Consider the following 15,852-nt stretch of genomic DNA (forward strand, 5'->3'; position numbering starts at 1 on the left):
CCAGCGCCACCTTCTGGATATAAGACGAGGATAGAAAATGGTGTAGATACAAGAGCTGTTGGATGAGTTTTTTTTGTCTTCTTTTCTTTTTTTAGCCAACTTCTCCAAAATAAAAGAGCTCTTGGAGATGCTGAGCACTATGATGGGGCCTCGCAGCTCGTTATGTTTAAGGTCGAGGCCGGCCAGAGTCCGCTGTAACAAAAGAAGAAAAAAAATCCTATCCCGACCAGATCATGCTTCTTCCGTAAAGGTTCCTCTCCATTCCTAGGATCAGTGGCGGATGCAGCTTGGGCTGCCAGGGGGGCTCTCCTCCTCTTCCTTCTCTATATTTCTCTCTTTCCCCTTCTTCTTCCTTTCTTCTCCTCCTCCTCAACCTCATGCTCCAATGGAGTTTCCAGGCTGTAGGGGGGGCTGGAGCCCCCCCAGCCCCCACGCTAGATTCGCCCCTGCCTAGGATCGAGCCTTAAGCTTGAAGGTTGTCCTTAACTTTTCTTTTGGCTTATTAAAACCTGCTTGAGACCGGTTCTGTAATGTGCGAGGTCGATCTTAAGCTCTCTTGATATCCCCTTTCTGCACACTCTATTAGTGCCCTTAGATGCCACGAAAAAACTTGTTTCGCCCCTGTGAGCCATTGACTCAACTTTTTGTCGCCGATAGTGCCACTTCCGTCACAATAACTTGCCATTAAGAATCAGATTTTTTTTTGTAAAAATGGTCACAATGCCCCCTCTTGCTTGTGGGCCCCTTTCATCCTGGTACCTCCACTCCTTCCCCTCCCGGGCACCGCCGCACCGCTCTCATCTCAGCAGACGTGTGGAGCCGGCCTCTACAATTACGGCGCCTTGGCAACCCTGGCGCTCCACATCGCCAACAAGGTCGCCACCTCCATCCCCGACGCGCTGCTCATCGCCGCGGTCTCCAGTACGTTGGCGCGGAGCACCGGATCGGCACTTCGGCACCAAGAACTTGTCGTGCCTCCGACCGGACGCCGACGACCGCAATGCCCTCCTCGCCACCGCCAAGGGGGCCCGCGCCCTCCACCCTATCTCTAGCTCCACCCGAGACGCCCCCACGACAACCTTTATGTGCCGCCGTAGCATCTCTCCTCTATGTGCCGCCGTTCGTCACCAATGGCGCACCTCCAGCGCGCCCCCTCGTCAACCTCCTAGCGCACCCTCGGGAAAATCACCCATGTCAATTTCCGCCAGGTAGCACCCTCTTCGATCTCTGCAACGAATTCTATTAAGTCTGCGCCCATATCACGTCGCAAACAGTAGATTGAAACGTTCATCGCCATCCTCCATGGAAGCCGTCGATGATAACCCCATCTCGCGCTGGTGTGGTGGCATCTGTGATCTCCCTAGCGCTCTTCCCCATGCTATCATCCTGCTGCCACAGGCGGTGCGCCTACCTCGACGAGCTCCTCGTTGCCCACCCCGTAGGTTTCTGCCGCTGCTCCCGGCGGGAAGCCGCCCACCCCACACCTCCACAATTCCTGAAAGGATCCGTTCTGCCACTCCACATCATCATCCGCCCTGCCGCCTCGACCCCTCTATCCCTTCTTCTCTCCCATGGCTGTTGACCGTGAGAGGAGGAAGAGGTAAGAGGATGAGGTGCTGTGCTACGTGAACCCAGAGGTACTACACGAGCTACTGCTGCATCATTCTTCTTTTGCTAGATTAGATATCAGGATTGCATCGCCCACCACCCGTCAACGTCATGCCTCTACCCTGATATCAGCATCAATTTCCCCGGCTTCTTCCTCACCATCGACTTTGCGGCATGGCCACATGGACATCATCTTAGGAACACCCGCTGCACCGCCATCCTCACCACTTTTGTCTGCATGTGGATCTTCACCGACTCATCATCGCCTCCACAAACTTCGTCCATCTTTGCCTCACCTCGTGCACACTCGATCTGATCAGCCAATGTGCATGACCCACCCAGCTCATGTGGTGTCTGTCCTCGTCATGCGTGTTTCCTCCTTCAGCATGGAGGGCTGCTGTTGCGTCCTCTCTTCGGGCAGTAGTGGCGCCACCCGTGGTCTCCTTCGTTGTTGCATGCTCACCACCCATTGTCTTCTATGTACTACTCAAAGAAGGTGAAGGTACATCGCTCCTCCCCCGTCGCCCCGTCGGTACCCGCACCCATCATAGTCATGGTTCATGTAGGAATTTTCGGACGTCTGATTGTCCTCCACACCTATGCCGCGCATCTCCTGCCGCCCCATCGCGATTCCCCGCCCTACCGCACGATGCTACCATAGTTCCATCCCCGATGCACTGCGTCGCCCCGCCATGGATCCATCATCCCTCACGCAAGCTACAACGGCCGTGGCGGGCTCCCATTGCGACTCCGGCGGAAGCTGCAGCGGACACGGCGGCCCTCCCATCGCAACTTTAGCGGCCCCTCCGTCGTGCAGTCGTGACGTTCCGCCACCCCGCCGCGATTGCCCGCCCGACCGCGCAACGCTGCAACACATGCGTCCCCGATGTGCCGTTCGATCGCTTTGCCCCAGCGCTATGGCCATCGTGCAGGCCTGCAGCCTGCCAGTGCCAAGAAGTGCAGAAGCGCTCCACCTCGACCTCACTGTCAAGCCACGACTAGCTAGTGAATGGTCATGATGCTCTTCTGACCCAATTCTATCCCAATTCCAACTTGATTTAAAGAAATTATTAAATAGTTGTGATGCACAGTCATTCGATACTCTGTTCAGCTGGCTCACATCAAATCAGTATCAACCACCAGCTATCAGACAGCCAACAGTACTTTTCTCTTACAACAAATCAGCACCAGCTATCAGCCACACCCAGCCGAATAGAGCGATATCTCTTTCAACATAAGCCCTATTGTGTGGTTTGGCTCACCTATGTTCAATATTTGTATGAACTAGCTTGAGCACTGTCTTTTATTGACCATGCCTTGAAGCTGTTTGTGATAATGCCAGACTAATGAGAAAATCATAATAGGTGATAGAAACTGATACCAACTCTTGGTAATTTTTTTTAATATCTAATTGATGGTTGTGAGAAGCAATAGTAGCAATCGGCACCATTTGTGAAATTATAAACTGAATGCCTCAAATTAGTTCTAGGAATACTCAAGATTGGTAGGCAAAGTGCACTTTCAGTCTGATTCTAAGAATACTCTTGGATGTAATGCTTGCATCTCTTATATTTGGAATTCATATAATGCATAGACATTACCATACTATAGATGGTTGTTGAGTTGATTTTTTTTCATATCATCAATTGAATAAATCGCCCATACATATGTGTTTGTTATCCAATAGCAACGCACGGGCACATATCTAATCTAAGCTTAAAAATTAGGATGGACTGGAGGTGACTGTGTCTGGGGGTGGGGGCTGGAGATGCTGGTGGATGATCTCGTAATTGACATAGAGTATCTCCTTTGAGGTTTTGATAATCCAGAGACTTATCCATGAAAGTTCCATTCAAAGTTAGGCAGTTTATAAAACTGGTCTAACAATATAAACATCACGTGTACAAAGTCGTTATTACAATCCAAACAGTGAATATTAAACTATAGGTTTTCCCCTCTTGATAGTAAATTATTCCATAATGATACCTTCAATATGCACTACAAATCGGTCTCCAACCTTTAGGACTATATGGAAAACATTAATTAGAGATTAATAAATCTTTGCAACAGGTAGTTACCCAAGCTACAATCATACTGTGCGCAGTCACACATCACGTTGCAGGATTGTCCTTCCTATTTCACAAGTCAAGCTTCTGCAATTGCCCGTCCGAAATGTATGAAAAAACGGGTAAGAAGCACAAAATGCAGCCTTCTTCTTAGGCAACAACCACTGTGAGGATTGGTAGGAGTTAGAACCAGGTCACACAGCTAATGCTGGTAGTAAAGAATTAAATAACAATATATATACCGTGTTTCTATTCAATCTATTCAAAAGGGGTGACGGAGATTGGGGATGATTTTTTTGGGTAATTGGTCTGCGGGACATCCTCAAATGATGATTTTGTGCCACGCACACTTCATACTTCGAATTTTTGCACAACACACTGTGATTCTATATTTTTGTCTCCAACACACCACAACACATAAAAAGACTTCTTTGCCCTTGAAAAACCGGGCCCACCCGTCAACTCTCCCCGGCTCGCCCCGAAGCCGCGCGCTCCGCTGCACCACTGCCGCCCAGCCCTGCTCGCCGTGACGCCGCGCCCGCGCCGGCCTTGCTCGCCGCACCGCCGCGGCCCGGCGAGGTGAGGAGAGGCAGAGGGCGGGCGAGCCGCCGCGCGGAGGGAGCTCCACGGCCGGCGCCCCTGCTTGCCGGAGCAGGACGGGCGTCGCTGCTCCGTCCCACTGCCTCGACGTGCCGCCGCCGCTGCTGCCTGAGGGCGCAACGCCGGAGGCCGCCTGCCGCGCCGCGACGGAGGGATGGCGCCCCTGCTCCTCCTCCCCCCTCCCGCACATGCGCCGCCGCTGTTCCGGCCCGCAAGGACGAGGAAGGCCGGCACGGGGAGGGCCGCCGGGAGGAAGGTCGGAGGAGGGACGCCGGGGTTCGGGGGCGACGGCGCAGGGGAGGAGGGCCGCGGGCCATGGCCGCTACGGGGCCCGCCGTCGAGCTCGAGCCGGGCCGTCCGCGCGCGCCGTCCTCCGCGGTGGAGAGGGCGAGCTCCCGGCAGCGCCCGGCGAACGGAGCAGGGGAGGCGCCGGCCCCGCGGAGAGCCAAAGAGAGGGAGGGCCGGGGTGGAAGGGAGGGGGACCGGGGAGGGAGGGAGGCGCGGCGTCGAGGAGAGAGAAAGACGGGGGAGGGAGCGAGCGCCGCTGCCGGTGCGTGCGCGGCGGAGGGAGCGAGCGCCGCTGCCGGTGCGTGTGCGGCGGAGGCAGGCAGAGGGAGGACAGGGAGAGAGAGAGGTACGGGGAGGGAAAGGAGGAAGGAGGAGAAGGAGAGAGCTTATGGTGGGCCCGATTTTTGCAAGGGCAAAGAAGTCTTTTTATGTGCTGCGGTGTGTTGGAGACAAAAATATAGAATCACAGTGTGCTGCGCACAAATTCGAAGTATGGAGTGTGCGCGGCACAAAATCACCATTTGAGGATGTCCCACAGACCAATTACCCATTTTTTTCTTTTAAGCGAACTCCACCTTATTCTCCACTATACTGATAGGCATTGTGGCACGGAAGGATCACTACCGCCGTCTGAACATGGGGCCCATTCTAATGCGGCAAAATACATCCAAGGTATGCTAAAATCATACCCCCCCAAAAGACTTTTGGGATCTTTATGCCAACAGTGAGGGATCTGCTAGGTAAAAGAATGAGATGTTAGCGAGTTCTAATTTTATTATCTTAGTGGAATCATATATATGGAACCGTTTAGATTAAGTTAACAGATGGGTTGAAAGCATACTATTTCTTTATATTTTTAAAATAACTAATAATTATTTGATCCGTTAATTGGAATCGTAATCGGAATCCGGATAATGGCACAATAGGCGGATAGAACGAAAGAGCATGAGGCTGATGATATCGTTGTCTAGCCAGCCTATACCCTGTCGCAACCTTCAAGAATTTATGGAGATTTTATTGCACAGAAAGTACATAAAATACATGGCATCTGCCACCTTAACTTAGTTAGCCAGCAGAAATTAACCATTTGTCTTATACAACAACGCTTATTTGGTTTCTAGTAAGCATCCTGCTAACATACTCAGATAACAGTGTCTCTGAATAAATACTTCTTGCGCAAAAGAAAAACCATTCTGGCCAATGCAGTCAATTTTCAACTCAACTATGACGCTTCTTGCACAAAGTACTATGTTTTTTGTTAAGCTGAAATTCAGAATTTGGTTTGACCTTTCCTGTAACAGTAGAACTGACAATCTACCATTGCGAAATTCACAGGCAGCACTTTCATGGTACATATTTCCTGATGTTTTTAATAAAGCTGATGTTGGAAAAGTAAATGCTATGTATTCCCTGCAACAATTTCAAGTTAGTAGCTACATTTTTATGGTGGCAGACATTTCCTTTAAATGTGAAATGACGCCAATTTCTGTTTCACAGAAACATGGATATGATAACCACTATAGCATCTATCATATGAAAAGTTTTGGCTCAACGTGTCTTCCCATAGCACAGCTGGTATTCGTGGGCTGGTTGCTTCTGCCCTCGTTCCTGGTGTAGTTACTGGTAATATACTAATAGATGATTTTTTTGCAAAGTTATTTATCTGAATTTCAGTCACTCCATCTCTTTATATGAGCCGTTTAATTAAGTTATACAAGATATGGAGCACCACAGTCAATCCTCGAGCCACAAATGTCCAGAAGTGGGTATAGTATGCTAGAAATGGGAGGATAAAAGGCTCCACATAAAACTTGTAGAGCTTTACAAAAGGTTGAACTACTGCTTCTGGATCCTTGAGGAAACCTGCAGGTGCACCAGCATGTTTAGCTGGATTTAGGTAGTAACAGTCTATACTGAACCTTTGTAGATCTTATGAAGCACATACCTTCAGCTATTTTTGGGAACATGTTGAGTAAGTTGGTGACAATGTTGAGTATTTCCTGCAGGAATTGGAATTTTTCACGGGAGATGGTTAGTGCGAGCTATGGCTTCATTCAATTGGAATGATACAGCATACAGCAGTAAAAACATGAGTCGTTAGTGTGCCTACCAATGCCCATTTTCCTGGTTTCAGTGGTGACTCATCAAAGATATGAACTTTCCTGCAGTGTATGTGAAATCATTGCTATCTCAGGTAAAGGGAAGCATTTTTTTTTAAAAAAAGCACGGAATTTATCACAGCATACTGAAATTTCCTGGCAGTTGTTATATACTTATATCACACCGAACATTCCATAATTGGCTAGGTACCATTACATTTATGGCTCTTTGGCACAATACACAGTGACAAATAGAATAATATTTCCTTTGAGTTTAGGTGGGAGTGTTAGTGAATAGAGTATTTTGTCTTATTTTAGGTAGCATCTTTTTTTTTCTTTTTGAATTCAGGATAAAAATGCTGCCATTGATTTGCATGAATACAGGAGATTTGTGTGAGTCACAAGAGGCTTCAGCTTCTGCGCCCTCCATTTGTATTGCAAGGGCATGAATGCCATTTACAAACTTTTCTTTCACTGAAATCACAGAAATACTATTCTAATGGTTTCCGTGTGCTGTGGCTAAGAGCCAAGATTTGTGAAGGTACCTAGGCACAATTATTGAACGTCTAAATAGCAAATCATGTCCTGTGGCAAATTCTGCCTTTTAAAATATTAGTAAAGCCACTAGCTTAATGCAAATAGTAAAAATGAAAGAGAGACAAGAGAGAGGGAGAGGTAGAGGAAGGGAGAGGTGGAATTGCTACTGGGAGGATATTGATCTCAGCTACCTGGTAAGAAGCACCTCTCCATTTTCTGAACATATGTAGAAGCTGCAGCCCTTGGTAAAGGGGATGGTGTATCCATTCCATTCTGTAACAAGCAACATGATGGCATCATTATCCGATTGTCCTATCGGATTTCTGCATCACTTTGTTATTTTGAATTCCTAATGAAGGATCTTACCAAGGTGCCACATTACTGCGGCGGTGTGCTCTGCACCTTGACAAACCTCATCGATGGCAAATTTGACATTCTTTCCCATGGATTCCATCAGTCTTTTGAAGTAGATATGGGTGTACTGCATTGAGATATTTTTTTTACCCCCTCTATTGTGAGCTGATTAAGTATAGGAACCTGACCCTAATAGTTTAATGCTCCAATCTAAACATGCAGGGGTAATTGCATTGGCCCTTGAAATACAGATGCTGAAGCAGATGAGAAAATAACCTTGACATCCAGTGGCTTATAATATGCGGTATCCTCGATGACGCAATCAGGGGCAATCAACTTATCCAGCCTTTTGCTGTTCTTCTCATTGAGGGAGGAGTAGAACTCCTGGACGACATCTGACAGGGGTGAAGATGGTAAGGTGGCACCTCTGCGGTCGGGGTTGTTGAGTCCGCCATTTCTGTCTGGTCCGAGTGCTGCGTATACAGGCTTAAGGGGAAGTCCTGGTTTCCTTGTGTGAGCGCCTCCTGTCTCCTGTCGTCGAGGAGGCCGGAGGCGCAATCGAGGAGCTGATTGAAGCTTGAAACAGGGGGATTGGAAGGAGATAGATGGCAAGGTGGAGTTCATGGCGTTGGTTTCCTTGCTTGCTTGCCTGCCTGAATCTGGAGGGGTGGGAGCCGTGATGTGTAGAGCTTTCAGCTGGACGAGTTTGCTTGCTTGGTGGTTTAAGAATAGGTAATACTGCATTGCATCATCCATGCTGCTGCTGTGTTGCCTAGGATGTGAAGCAAGGGATTGCTTTCTTTGGATGTAACCCAACCGCATTGCATGCTTTTAAGTAAGAATCAGAATCCTGGATTCCTTTCTTTTTCCTTTGAGAATTGGATTGGTTGTTTGTGTACAAGTACAAGCTTGAGGGAGAGAGAGGGAGAGGGAGAGTGAGAGAGAGACTTGTCAATAAAGGAAGAGAAAAACAGTCATTATTTTCGGAAGAAGCCGAAGACAGCCTTCTTGGAGGTCGCCATGGACTGCTGCTCGGCTTCGCTGATGGCGCCCGTGATGGCGCTGGCGCCGCTGCGGCCGGTGGCGGCGCTGCTGCTGCTGCCCGTGGTGGCTCTGCCGCTGCGACCACTGCTGCTGCAGTGGCCGTGGCGGCGTCGTTGTTGCCGGTGACGGCAACAGGGCCCGTGATGTGGTGGTGCTCCCTCTTCTCGCTCTCCTCCAGCGTAGTGGGCGCCACCCACTCCTTGCCGTTGCTGCAGCTGCTGACGCTGATGCTCGCGTCCTCCTCTTCCTGCCCTCGCATGACGTTGACATCACGGGGCGGCTGCTGCTGACGCTCGGCTGCGCATCCATCAGTTTGAGCTAGCATGTGCAGCAAGTCACTCGATCCAGAGCTAGCAGGTACGTACGTACCTGCAGCCACCTGCTGCGTGATGCTCTCCACTTCGAATGAGTCCTCCTCGTCCTCATCACGGGGGTTGTTCATGATCATGCTGCCGGCCCCTGCGGCATCATCGCCCGGCAGCGACATGCTGTCGTCGTCAGAGGAGTCACTGATGAGCTCCACGTCCACCGCCACCCCAATCCCGTTGGGCGCTGCTGCTGCTGCTGCTTCATTTTCTACTGCTAGTTTGACCGCGGCTTGTTGCTGCTGGTCGCTGGCCGCAGAGGACGACGGGCTCGAGGAGGAGTTGGAGTTGTCGCTGCTGCCGGCGTCGTCCCCGCCTCCACCCCCGGCACAACGAGGATTTAGTGTCCTATGGCGTACGTACCCATAGCAAATCGCTGCCGTCGACGAGTACTCCAAGATGCGTGCAGCAACGAGCCGTTAAACTACGGCGTTCAATAACTTAGGGTTAGCCTATTTGCTTATCCAGAGTTTAGAAGACGCGTTCACACCACGCACCGCAAAACCACTGGAGTAGCATTTGTTGTAGGACTGCCGACTTGAGGAACAGCTTGAGGCACTGTACATCTTCCCGAAAACTCTTCTTCTCCTGGAGCAACTCACGCAACCCTCCCCCTCCCCTTCAGGGGCCAACCCGCGCACTCCCCCTTTCCCCAGCGGCTCTTCCAGGCCCCCAAAGCACACTACACCGCCCCTCTATCGAAGCCGCCCCGCAACCATGCGGACGGCCTCCAGCTTAATTCGTTCGATTGAATGAAATTGAACCTGTGGCTATTTTAGTGAGTACAAATAGGATAGGGTTATAATTGAGCTTTCCGCAAATCTGAAAAGAGGAAATCTTAAGAAGATATGAGGAAAAGCAATCCAAAGTCTGGCGGATCTGCTGCACGGAGCTCTGCTACAAACGAACCATACGGAGCTCTCGAGGTATGTTGTGTAATATTTCTATTACAGATTAGTATCAGTACAGACATGCTTTCATTTACTTACTGCAAAACAATTGTTTAAGAGTGAGTGAAAAACAATGTAATTGCATCGCAGCTATTCCCTTCAAGATAGCTCTACCTCGAGTTTAGTGGATTTACCACTGGGAAAAATGAAAGAAGATTACATTGTTGCTTCAACTCGGTCATCAATTAAGTAAATATATGATGTTATATCATGCTTCGATGAGAGGAAAAGGTCTTTAGTTAAGTCAATTGGATTTGGTGGTTTGCTGTTATTCCCCTCACTAATAAGGCAAATAAACCGCCGGTTTGCAGTTGCAGCTTGGCTGATGAGCAGAGTAGATCCACTCTCACAGACACTTGGTATTGACTCCACAAAACACATTAAGTAGCAAAACAGATCTTCAAAAAGTATTCGGAATATCATGCAATGGGAAGAGTATATCTGATTGCGGTATGCCACGGAAGGATATCATTGCAACTGTAATGGGGTTATACCTTAGTACAGAAACCCGGGAAAACTGGAGTATAAAAGCTTCACAAGAAGTTTTAGAAAGAAAATATGGCAATGAAATGACACAATCTGACCAGGATGCGTTTAAAGTAGCATTTGTCATATATATAATATCAACATTATTATCACCTGGCTCCAAATATGACTATGTGTCAGTGGATTACTGGGATGCTCTTGTGGACCCATCAAGCATCCGAGATTTCGATTGGTCAGATTATGTAATAAAGAAGCTATTCCAGGCAGTCGTCAAGCTAAAAGACTGAGCTTCAGCTTAGCAACAAAGTGTCAAATATTACAGGATACTCCATTTTCCTGCAGGTAACCATATAATTTCCTTCACATATACCATGTACTAATCATTGCTGATATTGTTTAATTCAAACGCAATAAAATGGTATAACATAATTCCGGAACACCTTTTAGGTGCTTTACCTCGACAGTATGGATATTGGAGTGATCAGTATGGAGCATTCATCATTCTCCACGCATTAGACATTTCTCGGCAGAAACAATGAAGTCTATGGTGCTTGCTGATAGTTTGTGCAGAACTGCAGACAGTAACGAGTTCGAATTTGGCAAGAGTCAGGTTAGCATTCCATTGGAGGATTCAATCAAACATGCTAGTGAAATGTTGGGAAATAAGTACTATATTTGCCAAATTTAATTGTATCCTAAGTACATAATATAATACAGTGATAGTGTTGATATTGTCGTAGTTGGCCTCGTTTCATACATGCAATCCTGAAAACAATGGATCAAATTTATCTAGTCACTATGAGAACAATGAAGACCATGTTTTAACAGATAGAAACAGCTACATTAGAAAATTGCCATTAATATCACAAGTAGCAGAGTAGCATGGTATTCTTTATAGATTTTCCTAAGAAATTTATCAGAATTTGCACACCAATATCTATAAGCATTGATATTGATATTGTTGATTCTAAGGAGGCTACAAGACTGTGACTCGGAATGGACAACTCAATGGGACTGGTAGTGACTCTTCCACAACTATAATTGAACGCAGATCAGGGGATTCTGGTAATGGTACCACACCAACACTATTATATGAAGGTAATAAAAGAATGTACATTTATCAAGCGACAGTGCAAACCATTTGAGCAAAATCATCGAAATAATAATAATTATGTTTGCATCGTGATACATAATTCCTTCTGAACACATACTTAACTGAATATTGTCCATCAGGTCTCAGCGGCAAGACTCTCCCCATACAATTTGACATTACTACTGCTACCGCACGGCCAGCCGAAACAAACTTGGTTGACCTGGAGAATGCGTCCCGTAAGCTTACTTGAACCAATATATGTCTTGCACCTCAACTATTGGTCGCATCAACATAACTAATGAGAACCAATATTGATATTTTGTAATTCATGCAGTTGGACGGAGCAACACAAAATCAGCGTCTACTCCTGGTCCAGCGAAATACGACACGTCCTTCGGCTGCTCGAAAAAAACAACCTAGAGATTGACAAAGCATTTCAAGTCTAACCATATCATGGGAGAACACCGCACCAAAAGAGATTTAGATACTGCAAATAAACTTGCAATGTAGTAAAATTAGATATAATCCTTCTTTTACCTTGAACGGCAGCAAAATGCAATAATACTGTTTTTTTTAAAAAAAATGGACTTCCACATGTTTTTTTTAAAAAAATCATGGGGACATCCCCCCCCCCGATAGGTTTTGAGTTATTCATGTTACACATTTCAGAATTAAAAATATATATTATATCAACTCCAATTACATAAAAGTCTGATACACTCTTATAGGCAAGCATGCACTATCATAAATGAGTCGTCCAAATTTCAAAATAAACTATACTACATTCTTCGCCTATCAAATATCAATTATGCGCCGGGTCTTTTTCCTATCAGGCCTCTCTTCCTCAGGCCAGTCTTCAGCTAATGGATCCCTTGATGAACATTCTGAGATCCTTTTCTTATCGTTCCTTGATAGCCACGCCTTAAGTCCAGTACTAAGTGGCCGGCCACCTTTCATTGTCCTTGAGGACAAGAAACAGGGAGCTGCTCATGCTCAATGTCCATGCTAGTCATGCCAGATTGAACAATTACTCCATCGGTGCACTGCACTGCAGGAAGAGCCCTTAAAGCTTCCATAGCATTCCTGAACATCTGCTCGTCAACAGCAGTAGGTCCATGGACTAACTGAAGTGTCTGCATCATCAGCAAAGCCTTCTTTCTCATTTGATCTGCATCTGATCCTATATCACTGTCATGTGCCTGTGATTTATATTATATACAATTGCCTCCTTTGTCCATCTTTGCATTATATTAAACTTTGGTATTTCTTGCCTGTCCAAATGTAACAGCACCTGCCACCAAAAACTTAGAATCATCAAACTCGATATATAGTTCATCAGGTGCCTGGAACTTGATTACGTGAAAAAAATATAATTAATGAAGCTGTTACGCCTAGAATGCTACAAACTCTACCAATGCTTACATTGTTGTCTCTTTGTTTCTTGATAATACTTGGTGGTTGCATCTATCATTATGTGAGAATTCCATTGTTTCTTCTCTGCATACCCCTCGGATAATTTGTGGTTGTGGCTTGTGTTCACTCGGCTAATATACCATCCATGATCACACTAGTTCTAAGCAACCTTATCATCACTTTACACCCAGTCCTTACAGAAGCACAATTGCTGATCCGTGATGAGCCCTGTTAAATATTGCCAATAGATTACTGATTTGCAGCTTCAACCTACCGTTCAGCACCGGACAAACCACCTAATTACCTTTAAATTAAGAAATACAAACCTCACATGAGCAAACAATATCTTGCCTTGTCCTATAACCCTTGTTGTTCTTGTTACTTCGTCCGTAGCGAACACCAAAACCAATTTCTCATGAATAAAGATTAAAAAAATCTCTTGCCTCTTCACAGCTATTGAAAATTGTACCCTCTGACGGGTAGAATATTGGGCGACCTGGATGCTATCCTGCTTGAGGGACAGAAGAAAGCAAAAGAAAGACTAAAAGGCAAAGGAAAAGGCACTTCATCTTCTCCATTGGGGAACCTGCCATCTCAAAATATAGTGTTGTACAATGAAACTATCAAGATTAGAGCTGAAGCATTATTGAAATCAGCAGAAGCACAAGTAGAATCGGCCAAAGCAAAACGGGAAGAAACAAGGATGAAAAAGTGGTTGGCGTCCAGAAAAGCTGAAGAGACATGAGGTTGCGGTGCTCAAATTATCTAAGAACTCGAAGACCAGTAAAGAAGTTATCTAAAGAAGTTAGCTATGTATGGTTAATGTACTCTTTGTATGGTTAATGCTTAATGTATGCTTAGTTTATGGTTAAAGCTTAATGTAATTGTCTGCTTGTACTAATGGAATATCGATAAGTTTTATGTGTTCACAAATATTGTAGCCAGACTAAACTCCAAAAGATAGATGATAGAATATTGACAAGCACGTATGAACAAGGGCCATTTTCCCCGCAAACAGCAGGACTTCACCACAGACCTATCTATGGATTTGCAGATGTACTAGAGAAAAATAGTGAGATTCGAGATCGACAGACCCATCGTCGGCTCAAGGAAGATTTGATAGAGCACATATGGCAAAAATATGGCTCCGAACAAAATTAAAGTTCATTTGTTTCTTGTCGATTCTAAGCATTACTAGTTTATTAGTGTTTCGAACCTTGTACTATACCAGTTTGTATTCAGGTCATATTGAACTTTTTTATTATGAATAAAAGGCACAAGTCTTTTGACTACATCGTTAGTTCTTATTTTTCTACTAATGATAGAACTAGTACTTGCACTGGACTCGAGCAAGCAAATCTCAACACCAACCACATCGGAGGCCAAACCAAATCATTCCAGGAGCAGGGAGATAGGAGATTATTATATTACCTGCTCTCATGTCGCGGGACCAAGGCCATGCATGTCCCGTTCAGATCAATGGTGGAGGGAGATCTCGTACGAGCGGAGCCCCAGCGCGGCGTCCCCGGAGCGGACGTCTTCGATGGCGATGCCGGTGGAGCCGTGGAGGTGAGCATCGCCAGCACCAGCCGCTGCGGGGGTGGCGGCTCCCAGAGACACGCCGGGTCTTGTCTCGCCCCATCGGGACCCCAAGCTTCGTTCTCCTCGCATCCCGGGGCCAGAAGTCCACCCGCCGCGCGCAAAGTCGCCCTCTTAGACTCGATCTGAGCCCGCCATGGCTGGGGAGCAGGAGGCAAGTGCCAATCGCCGGATCCGATTGGAAGGGATCGAGGATGGCGGCGAGTCAGCGACGGACTGGATAGGGTTTGCAAAATAAGCCTAGCCGATTTCCTATTTTGTTTATTCCTAACATTATTTCTTTATAATCGGTTCGTCCAGCTTCGACTGTGTGAAAACTGATGAGGCTTATCAACGTATCTGTTGACTTTTTAACGCGCAGTCTGTCAAAAGGATAGTTGATCTCGCCGTCACATTTAACGTCCGCGTGAATCTAGAAGCTCCTTGTTGCGGCGCCCACATGATCTCCGGACCGTCGATCAAGGTGGGTAGATACGCCATAGGACACCAAATCATTTGGGACCCCCGGCACATCGGCGACGAAGTAGGGGCGCCTGAAGCGCGACAAAGGAGGGGGAGGGGCGGCGCCGGCCGTGAAGCTCTCGTGCCGTCTCAGCATTATTATTTCCGGTTCCGGGTCCCGATCCCTTTGGTGGCCGCCATGGACATCGAAATCGAAGGGGTTGCTGTGGCCGAGCAGGGCCGAGGGGGCCGAGCCGGGGTCGTCGTGATGGTGGTGGTCCAAGCCCAAGGGGTTGTTCTTGCTGGTGGTCAGCTAGGGGTTCTTGGGGATGTGGATGTCGAGGTCGATGAGGTTCCGGTGGATGCTGCCGCCGCTGCGCCTGGACATGAGCTTCTCCAGCCTGGCGTCCCTCTCCAGCTCCAGGGAGCCGATGCTCTGGATGCTGCGCTCGTCGTCCGCCGTCCAGGCCACGGCCGCCGCCTTGACGACCTCCTCCTCTTTGTCGCCGACGAGATGGAGATGCTCGTCCTCCTCCATGCTGGTGACCGAGGATCCGCCGTCCGAGCTGTCGCCGGAGGAGCTGCCGCCTCCGGTTGCGGATCTCTTGTAGAGGTGGCGGTCCTCTGACGCTGACGCTGCCGCGAGCATGAGCGGCGGCTCGCTGTGGACGAGGACGACGCCGAGGAGGAAGGCGGCGAGCAGCCACACGGGAGACGAGGCGGCGAGGAAGGCCAAGCAGTGGAGGCGGTGGAGCAGAGCCACGAGGAGCAGGGAGCGCAGGGCCGTCCACCGGTGGCGTCGCCAGAGGAGGGCGTGCGCTGCGGCGGCCATTGGAAATTTGGAACTCAACTGGCCTGGGAGGAGATGCATGCATGATGAGATGGATCATTATTACCAGCTAGCCGGGA

At 47.8% G+C, this 15,852-nt stretch overlaps 1 protein-coding gene and 3 long non-coding RNA genes across 8 annotated transcripts; 2 read left to right on the forward strand and 2 right to left on the reverse strand.

Moving 5' to 3' along the window:
• The first annotated feature begins 5,860 nt into the window (after window positions 1-5,860).
• LOC120711064 lies at window positions 5,861-7,865 on the forward strand. 2 transcript variants are annotated; one of them, XR_005690145.1, is made up of 3 exons: window positions 5,861-6,185; window positions 6,569-6,756; window positions 7,775-7,865. It is a non-coding gene; the product is annotated as an uncharacterized LOC120711064 (long non-coding RNA). The 2 variants fall into 2 exon arrangements; XR_005690144.1 differs by lacking the exon at window positions 5,861-6,185 and adding an exon at window positions 6,318-6,459.
• Window positions 6,221-8,534, reverse strand: LOC120711063. The gene is made up of 6 exons (XM_039996465.1): window positions 7,829-8,534; window positions 7,565-7,679; window positions 7,390-7,471; window positions 6,673-6,724; window positions 6,508-6,562; window positions 6,221-6,425 (listed from the first exon to the last, which is right to left on the reverse strand). The coding sequence occupies exons 1-6, from the start codon at window positions 8,372-8,374 to the stop codon at window positions 6,250-6,252; spliced, it is 1,026 nt and encodes a 341-aa protein (XP_039852399.1). The 5' UTR covers window positions 8,375-8,534; the 3' UTR covers window positions 6,221-6,249.
• An 808-nt stretch (window positions 8,535-9,342) lies between these two features.
• LOC120711065 lies at window positions 9,343-12,085 on the forward strand. 4 transcript variants are annotated; one of them, XR_005690148.1, is made up of 7 exons: window positions 9,343-9,887; window positions 10,002-10,142; window positions 10,223-10,739; window positions 10,845-11,007; window positions 11,370-11,495; window positions 11,631-11,726; window positions 11,825-12,085. It is a non-coding gene; the product is annotated as an uncharacterized LOC120711065 (long non-coding RNA). The 4 variants fall into 4 exon arrangements; XR_005690146.1 differs by having other exon boundaries at window positions 9,344-9,887; window positions 10,002-10,739; XR_005690147.1 differs by having other exon boundaries at window positions 9,344-9,887; window positions 10,002-10,739; window positions 11,373-11,495.
• A 571-nt stretch (window positions 12,086-12,656) lies between these two features.
• Window positions 12,657-14,719, reverse strand: LOC120711067. Its single transcript, XR_005690150.1, has 3 exons — window positions 13,230-14,719; window positions 12,913-13,131; window positions 12,657-12,781 (listed from the first exon to the last, which is right to left on the reverse strand). It is a non-coding gene; the product is annotated as an uncharacterized LOC120711067 (long non-coding RNA).
• Between the last annotated feature and the right edge of the window lie 1,133 nt (window positions 14,720-15,852).

Source organism: Panicum virgatum, chromosome 6K (genome assembly GCF_016808335.1).
Source record: "Panicum virgatum strain AP13 chromosome 6K, P.virgatum_v5, whole genome shotgun sequence".
NCBI classification, from domain to species: Eukaryota; Viridiplantae; Streptophyta; class Magnoliopsida; order Poales; family Poaceae; genus Panicum; species Panicum virgatum.

Bases quoted from the DNA above. Each gene is read 5' to 3' on its own strand.
- LOC120711063 (XM_039996465.1), bottom strand. From the start codon at position 8,374: ATGCGGTTGGGTTACATCCAAAGAAAGCAATCCCTTGCTTCACATCCT. The intron at 7,680-7,828 runs GTTATTTTCTCA...ATCTCAATGCAG, and splicing joins ATAAGCCACTGGATGTCAAG to TACACCCATATCTACTTCAA. The intron at 6,426-6,507 runs GTATGTGCTTCA...GTGCACCTGCAG, and splicing joins GTTCCCAAAAATAGCTGAAG to GTTTCCTCAAGGATCCAGAA.